General features: G+C 33.5%; 2 protein-coding genes across 2 annotated transcripts in view; both read left to right on the top strand.

Moving 5' to 3' along the window:
• The first annotated feature begins 920 nt into the window (after positions 1-920).
• Positions 921-10,555, top strand: LOC128029504 (glia-derived nexin-like). The gene is made up of 9 exons (XM_052617316.1): positions 921-1,072; positions 3,280-3,552; positions 3,742-3,969; positions 4,824-5,021; positions 5,589-5,787; positions 7,381-7,478; positions 9,703-9,789; positions 9,910-9,993; positions 10,103-10,555. Exons 2-9 carry the CDS (start codon positions 3,297-3,299, stop codon positions 10,138-10,140), a joined length of 1,188 nt encoding a protein of 395 aa, XP_052473276.1. The 5' UTR covers positions 921-1,072; positions 3,280-3,296; the 3' UTR covers positions 10,141-10,555.
• A 716-nt stretch (positions 10,556-11,271) lies between these two features.
• wdfy1 (WD repeat and FYVE domain containing 1) overlaps positions 11,272-17,603 on the top strand; it is a 15,073-nt gene continuing 8,741 nt past the window's right edge. Inside the window, exons 1-5 of the mRNA XM_052616531.1 lie at positions 11,272-11,455; positions 13,856-13,923; positions 15,093-15,166; positions 15,972-16,026; positions 17,442-17,592. Coding sequence (XP_052472491.1) covers positions 11,319-11,455; positions 13,856-13,923; positions 15,093-15,166; positions 15,972-16,026; positions 17,442-17,592 — 485 coding nt within the window. The 5' untranslated portion in view covers positions 11,272-11,318. The remainder of the gene's footprint in view (positions 11,456-13,855; positions 13,924-15,092; positions 15,167-15,971; positions 16,027-17,441; positions 17,593-17,603) is intronic.

Raw genomic sequence — 17,603 nt, 5'->3', positions numbered from 1 at the left:
AACAGAGATTTTATCACAATTCTGAATTTATATCTTGCAATTCTAACTTATTTTCTCAGAATTGCTGAAAAAAAAAAAGAAACTCAGAATTGCGAGAAATAAACTCACAATTCTGACTCATTTTCTGGCAATTTTGAGTCTACATCTCACAATTTTATTTAAATATTGTAAATTATTTTCTAGCAATTCTGAGTTTAGATTTTGCATTTCAGTGTTTAGATCTAGTTTATGTCTCACAGTTCTATCAGTAACTTGAAATTCTAACTTTATTCTCTGAACTGTCATACAGAAATGTAGAATTGTAAGACAAAAAGTCGCAATTACTTTGTTTCCAACACGATATAATTAATTTATTTCTATTTCGTTTATGAGAGAAATGACCCAGTGGTGTTTTATAGAAAAGCAGCTATCCATACCTTACAAAAATCATACTGCGAAGGTACCATGAGCCTATACTGTATGATTGCAATATTTTATGGTAGGCCTACTCCAATGATATCCAAAATATTACAAAGATATTATGCCAAAAACCCTCTAAAATAATATATAATAATTTACTAATGTATTCAGGTGAACCCAAGAACGCTTTCAAGTGTCACTATGGTACGTGTGCAAAACCTACTTTAGTCACGTCTCTAGATTCCAGTTGCACAATACTTGTGCCAACGTTTTATTGATTTGTGAAAAACATATAATCATCTGCCGCACTAATCATCCTATTCTTCCGCCTGTGTGTCATTTCTTGTTTACATACATGAGTGTTTAATCAAACTTACTCTTGAGGGTGTTTTTGTGCGTCTTTCCTGGAATTCTACTACAGCGAATGTTTGACTTATGAATATTAATTACGTAACGGAACGTTCGAACAAGTGGTTGGGCGGCAATCAAATGACGTCAGAGATTCTTAACATTTAGAACGTCTTGAGCGGAAGAGTAATTCATATTCATGAGAAGGCGGAGCCCGGCGCAAAGAAGCGAGAGAAATAAACGGAGGCACAGCACAAACACGGACGCTCGCGGAAGACACGCGTTCTCCATCTGCGTAGCTGAAGAATCAGAGGTGCTTGTTCAGGTCAGTGAAGCATATTGCATCTTATTTTTCACCTCATAATCTGTCCAGGTTGTTTTGCACGTAATACATAAGGCATTTGTCACAGCTGTTGAAATTCCTTGGTGTTTGTTGTCTGGTGTTTTTATAGCTCTAAGGATTCATGCATTAATAAAAACACATGAGGGATGCGGAGGATGACTTGTTTAATGTTTTCGAGTCGTTGACTTTCAGTTCCAGACCCCGCCCCTTTTATGGCGTTATAAAGCCTATAATTAAACACAGTTACTGAAGCTGTTTACCACGAAAACAACGCTTTACTCATTCAGGTTACAGAAAACACTGCTTCACTGTCATAAGACTAACATTAGACCAGATCAGATAAGTTAAACTATTATAAGACCAACATCAAAACAGACCAGGGCCAGATGCATAAACTTAAGCTCAATGTTATTACCCTCTTAAGAACTAAGTCTGACCAACATTCACCAAGAATCATATTTTTCGTGTCTAAATTAGACCAGTGAAGGTTTTTATGTAACATCTTATGTAAAAAAAGATGACTAAGATGTAAGACTAGTTCAAGCATTTTATGCATCTGGCCATAGATCAGGTTAACTGGAGCAAATTAGATGTTTAATTGTTCTAGGACTTTCATTAGACATTAGCTTTAGATCTCAGTTGCCATCCTAAGACTAATATGTATGTAAGATGTTAGATGCATAAACAGCTACTGTGTTAAATGTGTAAAAATCAATATTTAACCTCAGAGCAAAAAGAGGTGCTAAAGTGTGATTTTGTGGCAGCTGTGCTTTAAAATTAAAATATGCTAATCTTAGTTCAAGTAAAGAAGAAAGTGTTTGAGCACTACTGTAAAGTCAACCCATGCCTGCTTTAAATGTTTCAAAATTATTAACACTTGAAAACAAAATAAAGTAAATGAAATAGTTTCACTACTTATTACATTTTAAATAGGGTAACTTGCTCTCTGTAGCCCTCCCAACACTGGTTAAAACTGCTTCTTGAGACATACAAGTTTTAAAACAAACCTGAGACTAAATCAGTTCTGTTTTGAAGGTTTTATGAAGGATTGTGTGTCTAATATGTTTTATTGTACTGTAAATGGTCATAATATTTATCAGGACTTATAATTATGCTAAACACTTATAGCTGTGAAATGCACTAATGAATGATTTATCACGACAGCCTGTCAGTCGAGTGATATGATATTACGGAGTAATTTTGATCTATTTTAAGCAGACATATTTTCTGTTGGTTTCTTAAGTACACCATTAAATAATCACAAGAGATTTTCTGCAAGGGACTGTCCTAGCTCTCTAAATGGGGACATTGCATAGAGTTTAAAAAAGTCAGAATTGTGGGAGAAAAAGTTGTCAGTCTCTTTTCATTTTTATTTCACAGTGGAAGCAAAAAAAAAAATATATATTTTTTTTTATCTGGTTAGACAATTATGAGATAAAAAGTCACAATTATTATTATTATTTTTATTATTATTACATATTGGAAATGGGCTCCATAATTACCTAAACCTAATTTTTTTTCTCATTTGTACAATTAAATAAAATTATCTTTATTTATCTTTACATTTTTTGGTCATTTGAGTATCTCTCCAAAAGAAGTCTTTGGGAGATTTGCTCAGGTTTTTGTATTTCTGGGTGCAAATTTGTAGGAGGTTCAGTAGGTTCACACACACACACACACACACACACACACACACACACTCTCTATCCTTAATCAAATAAATTCCTGAGCCGCAGGGCTGTGTGACGAGAAACAGAATAGCTCAGGAGTGTGTGAGTGTGTGTGCACAGTTCCAAGAGCCCAGAGGATTGAGGAAAAGTTTGTTTCTTGGAGCCGTTCTTTACTCAAGAAAAAAAAAAAAGAGTCTGTGTCCCAGAAAATCGCTGTGCTTTGGAGAATACCGATTAGATTAAGTAAATTATCCATCCATCCGTCGTCTGTCTAGACACTTTTTTTATAACTAAATGTAATTTCAGAGACGCAGAGGTATTTAACTTTTGTTTATTTGATTTTGATGAAAAACAATAAAGAATTTTTAACGTACACTGATGAATTGTGAACAATAAGACAGTTTTATCTTTCAAGCAGGGTTGGAACTTTTGTTTTTAATATCTAAGCAATGCAAAGTATGAAGCTGATGGAGTTTTCTGAGCATCTCCTTCATCACCCCGTTTCTCTCTGTTCTTCAGGTGAGCCGTCTCTCATCATGTTTGTGGCATTACACGTGTGCGTGTTGCTGGCGGTTTGTTCTTTGAGTGTTTGGGCCTCTCAGTCCTCGTCTTACGGAGAGCGAGGCTCTGATCTCGGCCTGCAGGTGTTTTTGCGAGTGGTCCAGGACAAACCGCAGGAGAATGTGGTCATGTCTCCTCACGGCGTGGCCTCTGTCCTGGGCATGCTGCTCCCGGGGGCTCACGGAAACACTCGCCGCCAGCTACTCACTGGCCTCAAATACAAGAAGACCGGTGAGTGTTTGCACTGGTTTCATTTGCTTCCCTTTAGCATTATCACTCCGTGTGGAATTCAGATGTGAATGATAACTCAAGCCAGAATGGAATGTTGAGGATCATTGGTGGCTAATGACAACCTTGGAATCTCAACCCTGTAGATCTTGACATCTTGAAACTCATTTCACGTGTTGATTCTGCTCTCAGGTACATATAAGTTGTTGCGGAAGTTGCATAAGGCCCTGATGACCAAATCCAATGCCGATGTTGTGACGATCGCCAATGCACTGTTCCCCAATAAGGACTTCATCATGAAAGAAGACTTCCTGACAGCCATCAGAGAGAACTTGATGTGTGAGAGTCACGCCATTGACTACAGCGACCCACAGAAGGCTGCAGAAACCATCAATACATGGGTGAAGAACAGCACTAAAGGTACACCTCGCTTTAACCTCTGACCCCTGCATCTGAAACCCTCACCTCTAGCCTGGATTCATTAAAAAAGAATTTTTTCATCTTCAAATTTCATATTTATCTCAGAATAAGCTTTTTATGTTAAATATGTTGTATATATTTATATATATATATATATAAATATTTATAGAAATACATTTTCATGGTAGTTTCCCGTTTTTTTTTTTTTTTCAAAGCATTAGAAGCAGTAAATTAGTGGTAATAAATTAGCGGCTTTAGTGGTAAATAATAATACAAAAAAAGGTTAATCTTAACATTTCCCAAGTGACTATAAGAAACAAAAACAATTTCTTTAACTTATAGGGAATAGAAGTTTATCAGTAACTACAAACAACACTTATTTCCAGTATATTAATGTATTGGTTTCTTTTTCTTTTCTTTTTTTTAAGAATGAATTATTATAATAATAATAATTATTATAACTTTGTAATTATTAATCATATATATATATATATATATATGAAATATAAATATACAAAAAATAAACATTTAACAATTTTCTTTAATTTATTGGAAAATCAGCAAATCACTGAAAATCAGCAATCTTCCTTTCTTGAAAAAAAAAAAACTGAAATCAGGGTTTAAGCTTTATTTTCATGTCCCGAAAATTGCAATCTCATACTAAATGAACACAAAATAGAAAACATCTGATAAAATAATATTTCGTTTGATATCTTGATGTTGTCCTTTCAATGATAACTTCAATGATAAGCCCTATTTAGCACTCTATATTTGTATGAATTGGCAATTAATTCTAATATTAATATTATATAAATATATATAATATTTATACTGCTCTGTTTGTTCTTCATCAGGTCAGATTCCCAGTCTGGTCAATGCAGGTATGTTTGATCCGGCTTTGACTCGGTTGGTGGCTGTGAATTCCATTTACTTCAAAGGCCTCTGGAAGTCGCGCTTCCAAGCCCAGAACACCAAACCCAGAAGCTTCACTGCAGGAGACGGGAACACATACAAGGTCCCCATGATGTCCCAGCTCTCTGTCTTTAACATAGGTGAGACGGCTGCATCAGATATTACACTCACACATTCAATATGGTTGATTAATAAAAGATTTCCCCGTCCCACATGATTCGTGCCATTGTCTGGCTATGCGTGGAACTGTTTTCCAGAGACGACGATGCAATAAAAACGCGTTCACTTTTTAAATCGCTGGGAACAATTGAGTATTTTAACTTTACAGTTCCTCGTAAAGCAGCAGATGGGAATGAAATGGTGTAAAATGTGAATTAATTTACCTCTAATGCAAACGCCAAGAGTGTCTAGCCATTGTCTGAAGGATTTAATCCATGAAAACACCAATAAACGTCTGCTGTTTTACTAGTTGTGATATAAGCACTTTACGAGCAGAATAAAGTGTTTTATAGACCGTACGAGAGGACCGTGTTTCTAAAGTTCACTGGGGTGACTGGGATATGATCAGTACACACATGCTATTGGTTTTTCAGGAACATTCATATATGCACATATGCTGAAATGTAGGTTCGTACAACTAATATTTAACAGTTAAGTGTGCTGTGTTACTCTTGACTCTTTTACTCTTGTTTTCATTCTCTCTTCAGGTCAAGCAAGCACTCCACAAGGTGTGAAGTATGCAGTGATCGAGCTGCCTTATCATGGCAACAGCATGAGCATGTTTATTGCGTTGCCGTCAGAAAAGGCCAAGCCCCTGTCAGCTATTTTGCCGCACATCTCTACAGCGACCGTCCTAAACTGGACTAAAATGCTGGGCCAGAGGAGGATGCGCCTGCTGATGCCGAAGTGAGATCTCTGTTCTCAATGTTATCCTTTAATACTATTCACCTCTAAAGCAGTCAGCATCTTTTGTGTGATGCAGTGTTGTTTTTAAATGAATATAAAGAATAAATGAATATAGAATTTATACATTTTTATAGTATTTATTCATATTTAATCAATATTAATAATGACCATATTTTTAATTGAATATAAAGTCAATTGTCCAAATTTATGAGACTTATGAATTTATGAGACTCAAAGTCATAATAAGATAAAAATAATCACATTTTTGTCATATATGTGATAAAATTTTTGATAAAATAGATTTTTATCTCATAATCAGGACTATGTATGTCATAAATATGACTTTTTGTCTTATTATGATTTAGTACGTCATAATTTTTTTTCTATATCATAATTATTAATTATTATTCAATCATTTTGACTATTTCAGTGATTTTTGTATCTCAGAATTATGACTCCATATTACTCAGTATGAAATAAATGTGATTTTGAAAAAATGTGATTATAATTTTTGACTTGGAATATATAATCATTTGGAATTTTTAAGTCATAATGACTCTTGTATCTCATAATTTTTACTTTTTATATTTTTGTGAGATAACCTCATAATTTTGACTATGTCATAATTTTGACTTTTTATGTTATTATGAGATGATCATATAATTATGACTCTCTATCTCATCATTTTTTTTTTTTTTTTGGTCAATTTTGAGAATCTTATAATTATGACTCAGTATCTCATAATTTTGATTTTTTTTTACATAATTATCAGATAATCTTATAATTATGACTCAGTATCTCATAATTTAGATTTTTTTACATTATTATCAGATAATCTTATAATTATGACTCAGTATCTCATAATTTAGATTTTTTTAAAATAATTATCAGATAATCTTATAATTATGACTCAGTATCTCATAATTTTTTTTTTTTTTAACATAATTATCAGATAATCTTATAATTATGACTCAGTATCTCATAATTTAGATTATTTTTACATAATTATCAGATAATCTTATAATTATGACTCAGTATCTCATAATTTTTTTTTTTTTAACATAATTATGAGATAATCTTATAATTATGACTCAGTATCTCATAATTTCGACTTTTTATATTATTATGTGAGAATCTTATAATTATGACTCCCTATCTCATAATTTTTTTTTTTTGGTCATAATTTTGAGAATCTCATAAGTATGACTCAGTATCTCATAACTGATTTTTTTAACATAATTATGAGATAATCTTATAATTATGACTCTGTATCTCATAATTTTAATTTTGTCATAATTTTGAGAATCTTATAATTATGACTCGGTATCATATACTTTTTAGTTTTTATATTATTATGAGATAATCTTATAATTATGACTGTATGAGTCTGTTGACTTTTTATCTAATATCTATATTTTATATTTCATCTGTAGTTTAATGGCCAAAAATGGTTTAAGATTTGTAATAGATTTAGTGTTAATTTCAGTTAACAATAACACAATTAGTTAACACCACCACACTGGTATGATCTCTACTGAGTCTGAGATACTTTGTGGCCTCATGGGTTCTGCCTGTCTCCTCTTCTTCGAGTAGATTCACAGCTGAGGAGGAGGTAGATTTGGAGGGTCCTCTCACAGCGATGGGAATCAAAGACATCTTCAGTCAGAACAAAGCTGATTTCAGACACCTGAGTGAGTGACAGCTGTCAGTCAGACGCAGCACTTTCTTCATGAATTCATTTGATGCGCCTATTTTTGTATTTGACCGAGTGATATCATTGGCTGTTGACTGTGAACTTCAGCCGCATGATTCATGTCTCTCAGTGGAGTGTGAAAGTGCACTGCTCACCATCCAGAGACGATCTTTGAAGAGATAACTCTCCTCAAAGCCTGCGCTGTATTACCATATTTCATGCTCAAACTTTAACCTGAAATGCAGCGAGCAGTGAATTACTGTGCCTTTTCATTTATAACTATAAAGAAATATCATAGCTCACCCAGAAATCACTTACTCAAGCACGTGTTTGTTAGAAATTCAATGGTGACACAAAGGGTTTTGAATGAGTAAATGAAGACAGACCTAGCACTTTGACAGGATTTAAAGCCCTTAACATTCTTAAACCTGGGCTTTTGTTCTTTAGAAAAGCTGGATTCGTTTAGCAAAGGCAGAAATAAATTATAATTATGACATAAAGATTAAATTATGCCCTAATTATGGGATTGTAACATCAAAATTATAACATAATTAAACTCACAGATTCAAATTTTTGACAGATTCTTTTATCATAATTTGGATTTTTTTTCAATCATAATTTCGATGTTTTGACAAGTATCTTTGTATCTCATAGTTATGACCTAAACCCAGGACAGGGTACACGATATTGCCCCGATCTGCTTGATGTAGGATGCCGTTGGGATTCATACTTTTTTTGTTGTTGTTTTTTTTTGCAACGTAGGAAACGTTGGTGGAGTTGTGGAACAATACTTCTATGGATTTATGATGTTGTCTTGAGGGGCTACTGTGCCTTATATATGTTGCAAAAACCAAACAAAACACCTACCAAATGCACACATAGATTACGTGATGAAGTCTAATGGGTTAAACGGGGTGAGAGTGTTATTTCACTGCATGATTCAGTCTATTAAAATGCATTAAGAAAGATCACAATATTCAAGATATGGGGTCAGAAAATTAACTTATATCATTTCATTTAGTTAAAATCACACAAAGAATCTTCTTCTTCTTTTTTTTTAAATTTTTTTTTAAATAAGCATGATTTCAAATGTGATACTGATTTTATACATCAGTTCAATAAACAATAAGTTAATATTAAAAGAGTCACGCTTTAGACATAATATCGTCTGTTTTTTTGCTGTCTTTCGCTAAAACCAAAAATAATTCCAAACCGCCACAGAACAGTTTTGCGTCTCTTAGCAACATGACGATGATTCGTTCCTGAATGAATCATCCTTTTAAATGATTCGGTTCAATCGCAATGACTCAATTGTTTACAGTGACTTGCTGGCACCTACTGGTGGCTTTAATTTCACATTAAAGTATCTTTAATTTTTTTTAAATATAATTTCAAACATCGGTATTTAATGTTTTATGTTTAAAAAAATCAAAGCATTTGTAACTGCAGGTTAAAGCACTCCATGTCCCTCTGAGCTGAATTAAATAGTGTGTAAATGCCACTTCAGATGCAACTTCTGCAAAGATTAGTTTTGTTGATACTGGTTTCATTTGTTTGGTAACAGCCTAAATGTCTAATTACCCTAATTGACTAATTTAAATGTAACAATTCGACTCAAGAGAGAACAGAATGATGAATATCAAAAACTGCAGCTGTCCATGGTAGTCAGATATCAGCACAATAACACACTCCGCAAAATATCATCTAATTATCTAAAATATTGAGATATAATCTACAATATCCCATACCCCTAAGTTTGGCTTTATATCTCATAATTATAATTATGAGGTACATATGTCTTATAATTAGAACTAAGTATGACATCATTTTGATTTTGTCATAATTTTCATGTGATTCACTCAAAACTATTTTTTTTTTTTTTTTTTTGAGTGAATCAACCATGAAAATATCAGAAACGGACAAAAGAATGACCATCTGTGGGGAAAACAAAAAACGATAGAAGCAAATATGAGAATGTACCAGAGCACAGAGACAAAAACACTATAAATGAAGATTCACATCAGCTAGATGAAGGAAGGAATTGGTTTTGCAACCAATGTATGCAATAGTGTTTGAGATGAAGCGAGCAGAAATACTATCTCGAACCTGCAGCTCTGGCAGTCTGAAGTGTTCTGTCGCCCCCGTGTGGCGGTCTGGTGTAATCACATGCGTCTGTGTGCTGAAGATACAAAGACTTCTGTATTTGTGTGTGTGTGCAACAGGTTCAGAGTCGGTCTATGTGTCCAAAGCTCTTCAGAAAGCCAAAATAGAGGTCAATGAGGATGGAACCAGAGCCTCTGTTGCCACCAGTAAGTTACTGTGTCACACCATATCCTCTGTTTTAAGTTATTAAACTCACTGGACGTCCAGCAAGAAGACCCTTCATCTGTGCTCGTGATCCTAGCATGTGTGTGAAACTCTCATTTCAGCTGCGATCTTGTACGCCCGATCGTCTCCTCCACTGGTGAGTGTGGACAGACCGTTCCTGTTTCTCATCAGACACAATCCTACAGGTACACACACACACACACACACACACGTTTTTATTGGTTTATGAAACTGTAACATAAAAATGTTTCTGGTATGAAATGCATCTTAAATTAGATCTCGTTCTTTTCTTAGGAACTATTTTGTTTGCTGGCCAGATCAACAAACCTTGAGCTAGAGAACCGAGGAGATTGGATCAGTGGTCGACACACACACACACACACACACACAGACACACACACACTGATGAATATATTAAACTTTTGTCTTGGACTGCGTGTCCTTTACTCAATTTCTCAAGCATCTTTTACCCTCATTTTGACTTGGTCTTTGTTATTTTTATATCCTTGAGGAACATTTTTATAAATGGTTTATAATTTGTGTGCTAAACTTTCTCACAGAATGTGTGCAACTTAAATGCTGAGACATCTGTTGTTTAACTTTTTTTTGTCTTTAATAAAATAGCAGTTTATTTTGTCACATTAATTATATATTGTCCTATTGTATTAAATAAGGTACTCACCTTATTTTGTTTTTGTTCTAACTAAAAAGCATTTGTTGTTTATTTAATAAAAAATATTCAAGGTAGTTGCTTTGGTAGTCTTATTTTTTATGCTTGATTAAAATTATATTACATTAAGATTACATATTAAATGTTTCTTTAAAAATAAAACACTGATATACTACTACATACTACTTGTAAGGAAAGTTTACTTGTATAGCAGATTATCTTTACAATGCTAATTCAAAGTTAAAAGTGATAAGATTCATGAATAATAAATTCATAACAAATAAAAAAATATATATCTATATATGTATACACACACATTTATACTAATGTTAGTATATTTATATGTCCAATTACACACGTGTGTGTATGTTTGTATTTATATAGGATGCAAAAGAGGTTCATAAATATTTTTAATATATTATTTGTTTTATTAATTTATATTATATTGCATTTGTAATTTGTTATATTAATAGGCTACTTAAATATATTTAAATATAATATTTTTAAAAAAAAATTAACCACATCCACGTAATGCACAGTGATTTGACCTTGATCTATTAATACGAATACTTATTAATAATTATTCTAGACACATAATATATATGACAAATATTAATATATAATATTCTGGAATTTATTCTACACAATATTATAAATATACAGAGTAATTTGGTCGCAGAAGTAGACCGCGGACTTTTCGCAGTGTTTTTGTTTTGTTTTGTTTTTTTACGTGCGCGTTCTCGCGGAGCGTCACGGTACTCGCGCTGTTGTGTTATTGAAGCGCTCAGCTGACTCGAGAGGAGGAGTCGTCGCGTACAAGGAATCAAGGGGAAAACAGCAATGGCGGCGGAGATCCATTCCAGGCCCCAGAGCTCCAGACCCGTTCTGCTGAACAAGATCGAGGGCCACAGCGACAGCGTGAACGCGGCGGTGCTGATCCCGAAGGAGGATGGAGTCATCACGGTCAGCGAGGACAGGTACAGCCGCGCCGGACAACCGCTGGATAAAACATCACCATGTCCATAAACGCCCCCTGAACACTTAAAGCAACGCTAGCTTGCTTGATTGATTAATTAGGCTGTTTATTTCTTAAGTAACCTGCATTATTACTCGATACACTATATACACACACACCATAGTACTAAAGGATTCCCATGTTTACATGGAGTGCACGTCCAAAACAGCATCCTTAGTGTTTGTTTTTAGTGATGCACTTGAATGTGACAGATGTTACTGTTCTTTTGGTTCAAGATGTAAACATGAATTAATGTGAATTACTGTATTAATCATAATTTCCAGTAGTCAAGTAGAAAACCACGTGCTCCCTGACACTAGCACACATAACGTTACATCGCAGAGGCGTCTATATGACGTCATCAAGTCTTATTTTTTTTTTTAAAGTGTTTGCTCATCTGCAATACATCAGATTTCAAATAGACGTTTAGAAGATGTCTTGGAGACGTCTGTCAGATTTTTGAACACCGCAGATGCTTTCCAGATCTCTAACAGATGTACCTGTGCAAGTTAACAGGCCAAAATGCTCCCCAAATAGCACAGGTATGCCAGGTAAGACGTCAGCTTTACATTCATTCTACATCATAAACATCTTAAAGACAGCTTCTAAACGTCTATTTGACATCTGAAAGGAAACTATAGACGTCTAGCAAATGTAAATGCAGACTTCCGTGATGCACGTGTGCAATCAGAGCTATATATTATTTATTACAATTAGGGATTATTGTAGTTATTGTTGTGGTAGCTTGATATTAACCAGGTTATCATCTGAAATACATTTCAAATGTGTGATTGTACAGTATTTGAAGGAGATTCCTTTCACAGATTTTCATGTATTACAGAAGCTGTAGTAACTATGGTATGTTTTGGCATAAAAGGTAGTTGTCATAGTAAACTGGATGTATTTTCTTGTTTACTAAGATATTGTGTCTTTTAGATTTTTATCTGGAGCAGTTCTTTGTTGCTCGCATGGTTTTTTATGAGGAAACCTGCTTGGGAATGTAACTGAAACTAGCTGAATGGTCTTTTTAATGGTGTTATGTCACATTCACATAGCTGGGAGACCAACTTAAAAGTCCAGCAAAGCACCTTAGGCGGGTTTAAGCCGTTTAACTCTAGACATGGGATTTTTCTTTTTGTTATTTAAATGTTGTTTACTTTATAAACGGTCTGGTTTTGGCAGGAGCAGAGGCATTTTTAACGGGTCTGGACAAGACTAAACCACTGGAAATGCATATGTGCTGATTACTTAAAGGAACAGTTCTCCCAAAACTGAAAGTGTGATGTTTATCTGCTTTACCCCCAGGACATAAAAGATGTAGGTGATTGTTTCTTAAGTAGAACACAGACCAAGATTTTTTAACTCAAAGCGTTGCAGTCTATCAGTCTTATAATGCAAGTGGGTGGGAATCACAGCTAAAATATACAATAAAATAAAAACATACACAAACAATCCACATTAAACCCTGTGGCTCGTGATGATACACTGATGTGTAAAGACACAAAACGATCAGTCTGTGCAAGAAACTGAACAGTATTTATATTGTTTTTTCATCTGATTCAAGCAATATCCGAACTGTTAGAAATCTTCTGGGTGCGTTCAAGACCGATCGTTTTGTGTCTTTACACGTCATTGTATCGTCACAAGCCACATAGTTTAATTATTATTGTTTTTGTATATTTTAGCCGTGATCCAATCCACTTACATTATAAGACTGATAGACTGTAACGCTTTGAGTTAAAAATCTCTGTTTGTGTTCTTCTGAAGAAACAAAGTCACCTACATCTTAGATGTCCTGAGGGAAAAGCAGATAAACATCACATTTTAATTTTTGGGTGAACTATCCCTTTAAATGTTTGCCACATTAGAGCAGATGCACAAACTTTGCAAAATATGATACTCTTGAGATTTTATCAGGAACTGATATTTCAGCTGCTCTTGGAACACGTGTGTGTTTCTGTGCGTGACCTTCACACTTCAGAGGGTTACGATGTTAGTTTTATATATATATATATATATATATATATATATATATATGTATGTTATTCTATATATTTCATATATTTTACATTTAATAAAAAAAACTCTGGGGAGACATGTATTTCTGTGTATGACCATAACACTTTAGAGGGTAGTTTTTTATATTAATTATATATATATTTTAATTGTGTTCTTATATAACATTATTTTATATTGTGATATCTTATAATATTAAACGTTGTATTATTATTAAATTCTACATATTACTTTATTATTACTTTACATATATATATATATATATATATTATACACACACAAATATATGTATATATATTTGGATTGATTCTCATGTTGTATTTCTCGTTGTTTTTGTTTCTTTCAGGACGATTCGAGTTTGGCTGAAGCGGGACAGTGGACAGTACTGGCCCAGTATCTATCACACTGTGTCCTGTAAGTATCACCCAAACAATGAGAATCGCTAACTTTTACGTCTCCAATATAGCGAGACCAGGTTTGATGTGAATGACATAGTGAACATCATCAGTTGCAAGTAAATTAACAAATTAAAAAATAATTTGTGTTCACATCACAGTCCCTTTAAGTCATGTCACTCAGTGGCATCTTTAAAAACGCCTCTCGGGTAAATCACCAGTGAAATCTGACGAGCTGTCTCATTAATGTTGATTTTGCTCAAATAGCTTATTTTTAGCTTAAATAGCTTAAAAATTGAAAAACGCTTATTTTTAAGGCTATACAGGCAGTGTGCATGCACTGTCTTGAGTGTTTGTGACACAGTGACACAGTGACTTTACTGATTAGCGATTGGCTCTTTTACTCAGAAGGCGGGGCTTCGTTTGATAGAGCGGCTATATTGAGCATTGCATTTTTCTCCAATTCAAAACTATACGAGTGACACGTCATGATTATTCGACAGTCTTTGGTTCACCTACAGTGGTATGTTCTCTGTATGGTAACTCTGTTATATATTCCCCAGTATCATCAGTAAGTGTGTACGGTTTTAATATGCCTTTTCTCTTTTTGTTTGAGCAGCAGTCATGTCAGATTCCAACTTTAGCTTTGTTTGAGAGAAATCAATTGAGAAAATTAGGAGTGTTGGGGAAAATTGTTCGGAAACTGGTATTTATATAATATAAAATAATTAATTATTATTATTTTTATCTAATAAATATATATTATATATAAAAAAATAAAATGAATAAAATACCCCTAATAAAAAAAAAAAAAAATATATATATATATATATATATATATATATATATATATATATATATATATATATATATATATTTTTTTTTTTTAATCTAATAAATATATATTATATATGAAAAAATTAAATGAATAAAATACCCCTAGTAAAAAAAAATATATTTATATATATATATATATATATATTTTTTTTTTTTAAATCTTATATATATATATATATATATATATATATATATATATATATATATATATATATATATATATATATATATATATATATATATATATATATATATATATATATATATAAATAATATTTTATAAGCGGTATTAAATTTTTTTGTTTGTTTTTTGAGCATTATTTGAATGAAAGTCTTTGTGTTTGTGTCCAGCTCCGTGCTCCTGTATGTCATATCATCATGAGAGCAGGCGGATCTTCATAGGCCAGGACAATGGGGCTGTTGTGGTGAGTGTCACTGTGTCACCCCCCTGAGGGCCAAAGTCTTTCCAAATCTCAAATGTTTTGTCTCTCTGTCTCTTGTCTCTTCATATGCTTCATATGCAGCTGTGCTTATATCTATCTATCTATCTATCTATCTATCTATCTATCTATCTATCTATCTATCTATCTATATATATATATATGTACATGTGTGTGTGTGTACATTAAACTTTAAAATGAAACAAAATGAGATGCTTAGCAGAATGTTCACGCTGCTCTTTTTACATGCATTTTTTAATGAAAAATACAGAAAGATTTTACGATTTAGAATTGGTGTTTTATATGTGAATATATTGTAAAATGTAATTTATTCCTGTGATGCGCAGCTGAATTTCCAGCATTATTCCTCCAGTCTTCAGTGTCACATGATCTTCAGAAATCATTCTGATATGCTGATTTGCTGCTAGAGAAACATTTCTGAAACGGATTCTTTTTTTCTTTTTTTTTATTGTTTGATGAATATAAAGTTCTTTACCATCACTTTTGATTAATGTAAAGCATCCTTGCTTAATAACAGTATTTATTTCTTTAAAAAAAACTCTAAACTTTTGAACAGTCTATAATCATTGTAGACAAAAAGCAACATAAAAGTACTCAGGAGACTTAAATATAGTGCATAAATGGTGATATTTTCAGTTATTGTCATTTTTGGGACACTCTGAACACCGTCTCATTTTGTGTTTCATGAAAAGATGAAATTTGTTTGTGGCCATCAGTGGATCACCGTGTCAGTTTTCTGTAATTGTGTCTTTGTTTCTGTCTTTCACAGGAGTTCCTCATCTCAGAAGACTTCAACAAAATGAACCATGTCAAAACATACCCAGGTAAAACCAGAGGCTTGTGGGAAGTGATCTAGGACTCATTTCCATTAGTGTACTAACACACACTTTAGACGATGGGCAAGATTTCCCTTCCAGCAGAGCGCTGAAGTGTGTTTGTATGACACATGTGCACTCTCTCTCTCTCTCCTTGAGAGAGAAACACACACATGCTACTCTACTTACATTGGCCCCACCCGATCATCATTTGTTCTTTCCCAGCATGCCCTGGGGCTCAGAGTCCAATGTGAGCTCTCACTGGTCACACACTCACACACAAGATGAAGATAATGAGTGGATGAGTCAGAGCAGATCTGGAAAATGTGTCTGGAAAAAACCGGACAATGCCAGGAAAGTGTGTTTGAGAGCGAGAGACTGAATTATGGCTAATAACTGTAAAATATTGCAGTTTACTTCATGTGTATGAATTACTTATCATTGTGGATTGCACGGGGGTATGTTGTTTCGTTCTGAAATAACAGAGTTATACTGTTGCCGTGTTAACACACACAGTGACATCATCAGAGAATGACATCATCCCACAAACGTCTCAACGCAGAAAACTCTCTGCTTGAGGACAAAAGTGTGTGTTTGTGTGCTGAATCTTAATCTGCATAATGTGCGTACAACAGAGCACGCTCGTGTCATACTGTATCCCACAATGCAGTGTGCTCAACTGGATCTTCTATTTCCAGTGTGAAAACAAATCCTTAATTGAAATGCTCAATAACTGAATTTGTTTATAAGCATGCATGCAAATCGTTTATTTTAGTGTTATTTCTATACTCTTACAGTTTTTATTAATAATTTTGAAAATTGCTTTTATTTTTATATCTTCAGGGGAATTTTGTTTTGTGCTTTTGTCATTTTTAATAGTTTTTGCCGGTTTTGGTTACACTTTGGAATATGTTTACATTAGTTAACACAAACTATATATACTTATAAAAAATTAATCTTAATTAATATTAATGTCAGCATTTACTAATACATTATTAAAATTAAAATAGTTTATTTTCATATTATTTATTTGACCTGTTCTAGTATGAACCAACAATGAACAGTACAGTTGTATTTTTATTTTTACCTCAAATTGGTAATCATTGTTAGTTAATTCACTAAGTGATGTTAACTAAATATTTAGTTGTAAATTATCTTCACTTTTATTTACAGTTGGGTATTTTAGTGCTTCAACTTTAGTCTATTTCAATTAGTTGGCAAAACAGAAATGTTTTTGAATAGTTTAAAATGATTAATGACAGTAACCCTGATGCAAATGAGGTCATGTGACAACAGTGTAGCGCTCTACTGTTTATCATGCATATGGCATAAAGTTTCACATGCTTTTTAAAAGAAAAACTAGTATGCAGTATGTTCTTTTGTAACCTGATCTTGTGTGTGTGTGTGTGTGTGCGTGTGCGCAGCTCATCAGAACCGTGTGTCGGACCTCATCTTCTCTCTGGAGAGTCAGTGGCTGATCAGCACAGGTCATGATAAAAGCGTCAGCTGGATGAGCACTCAGAGCGGCTCTATGCTGGGACGACACAGCTTCGGCTCATGGGCTTCCTGTTTACAGTATCCTTCAC

The sequence above is a fragment of the Carassius gibelio genome, chromosome A15 (assembly GCF_023724105.1).
Source record: "Carassius gibelio isolate Cgi1373 ecotype wild population from Czech Republic chromosome A15, carGib1.2-hapl.c, whole genome shotgun sequence".
NCBI classification, from domain to species: domain Eukaryota; kingdom Metazoa; phylum Chordata; class Actinopteri; order Cypriniformes; family Cyprinidae; genus Carassius; species Carassius gibelio.
This window is presented reverse-complemented; position numbering and strand designations above follow the sequence as displayed.